Source organism: Frankliniella occidentalis, unplaced genomic scaffold, assembly GCF_000697945.3.
Source record: "Frankliniella occidentalis isolate FOCC.00 unplaced genomic scaffold, Focc_3.1 Scaffold96, whole genome shotgun sequence".
Lineage (NCBI taxonomy): Eukaryota > Metazoa > Arthropoda > Insecta > Thysanoptera > Thripidae > Frankliniella > Frankliniella occidentalis.
In genome coordinates, this window is record NW_026267225.1 from 521,748 (window position 1) to 522,989 (window position 1,242).

General features: G+C 58.5%; 2 protein-coding genes across 2 annotated transcripts in view; both read left to right on the forward strand.

The window, feature by feature from the left end:
• Positions 1-1,239, forward strand: part of LOC127749812 (irregular chiasm C-roughest protein-like) — a 324,666-nt gene extending 323,427 nt beyond the window's left edge. Inside the window, exons 2-3 of the mRNA XM_052269576.1 lie at positions 237-469; positions 736-1,239. Of these exons, the coding sequence (XP_052125536.1) occupies positions 237-469; positions 736-1,239 (737 nt within the window). The remainder of the gene's footprint in view (positions 1-236; positions 470-735) is intronic.
• The window catches only part of LOC127749813 (uncharacterized), a 293,401-nt gene that overhangs the window by 280,673 nt on the left and 11,486 nt on the right, over positions 1-1,242 (forward strand). The gene's annotated exons all lie outside the window — the stretch shown is intronic.

The window sequence follows — 1,242 nt, forward strand, 5'->3', positions numbered from 1 at the left end:
GGGGGGGGGGTAACCGAATGATTTTTCTTTAGTGAAGTACCCCTCGGGTGGTACCACATAATAGCTCCCGTCTCCTCACGTCAGAGCTGCTGGAAATTTTCTGTGGCAAATAGTAACTTTAACGACGCGCAGGGTAGTGCAATGACGTGAGCTGACGGACGCTCTCATAGTGCCACGCTTTGGCTGACTTTACACGCCTATCGAGTGTCTAACCCTCTGGTCTCTCCTTCCGCCAGGTGACTACTCGCTGGAGATCTTCCCCGTGAACCTGGAGGACGACGCCCGGTACCAGTGCCAGGTGAGCCCCGGGCCCGGCGGCGAGCCCGGGGTGCGGTCCCGCTTCGCGCAGCTGACTGTGCTGGTGCCGCCCGAGCCGCCCCGCATCGTGCAGGGCGACCACCTGGAGACCACCGAGGACCGCGAGATCGAGCTCGAGTGCGAGTCTGCGGCGGGCAAGCCGGCGGCCGAGGTAAGTCACCGCCACGTCACTGTGGCAGAGCGCTGTTAAAAGTTGAGTTGGAAATTAGAAAAAAATTAAATTTGCCGAGTTAATAGTTTTTTGCGTAGAAACCAGCCAATGTTGTTGTTCGAAAAATTATTGTTTAGTAACAAATTGTGTTGTCATATTAATCAAAACAACCATGTTTCTCTGCAATCGTCATCACATAAAAAATGTTTGTTTTCAACAACAACTATTTTTCCCAGTGTGTTGTAAGTTTCCCTACCCTTTTGCAGATCACGTGGATCGACGGCGCGGGCAACGTGCTGCGAGGCGAGGACCTGCAGTCGGAGGACCCGGAGACGCGCCGCATCACGGTGCGGTCCGTGCTCAAGGTGATCCCGAAGAAGCACCACCACAACACGACCTTCACGTGCCAGGCGCAGAACCAGGCGGACCGCACCTACCGCTCGGCGCGCCTGCAGCTCTACGTCAAGTACGCGCCCAACGTGACGGTGACGGCGGCGGACAGCGGCCGCGGCCGCCACATCCCCGAGGGCTCGGACGTGCGCCTGCACTGCCACGCCGACGCCAACCCGCCCGAGGTGCGCTACCGCTGGTTCCTGGACGGCGAGCCCGTCGTGGACACGGAGGGCCAGACGGACCTGCTGCTGCGCAACGTGACCCGCCGCCACCACGACGCCATCGTCAAGTGCCAGGTCGAGAACAAGGTCGGCAAGAGCGAGGGCTCCGAGACGCTCGACGTGACCTGTGAGTATAACAAAAGACTAGGCATTTAAAAA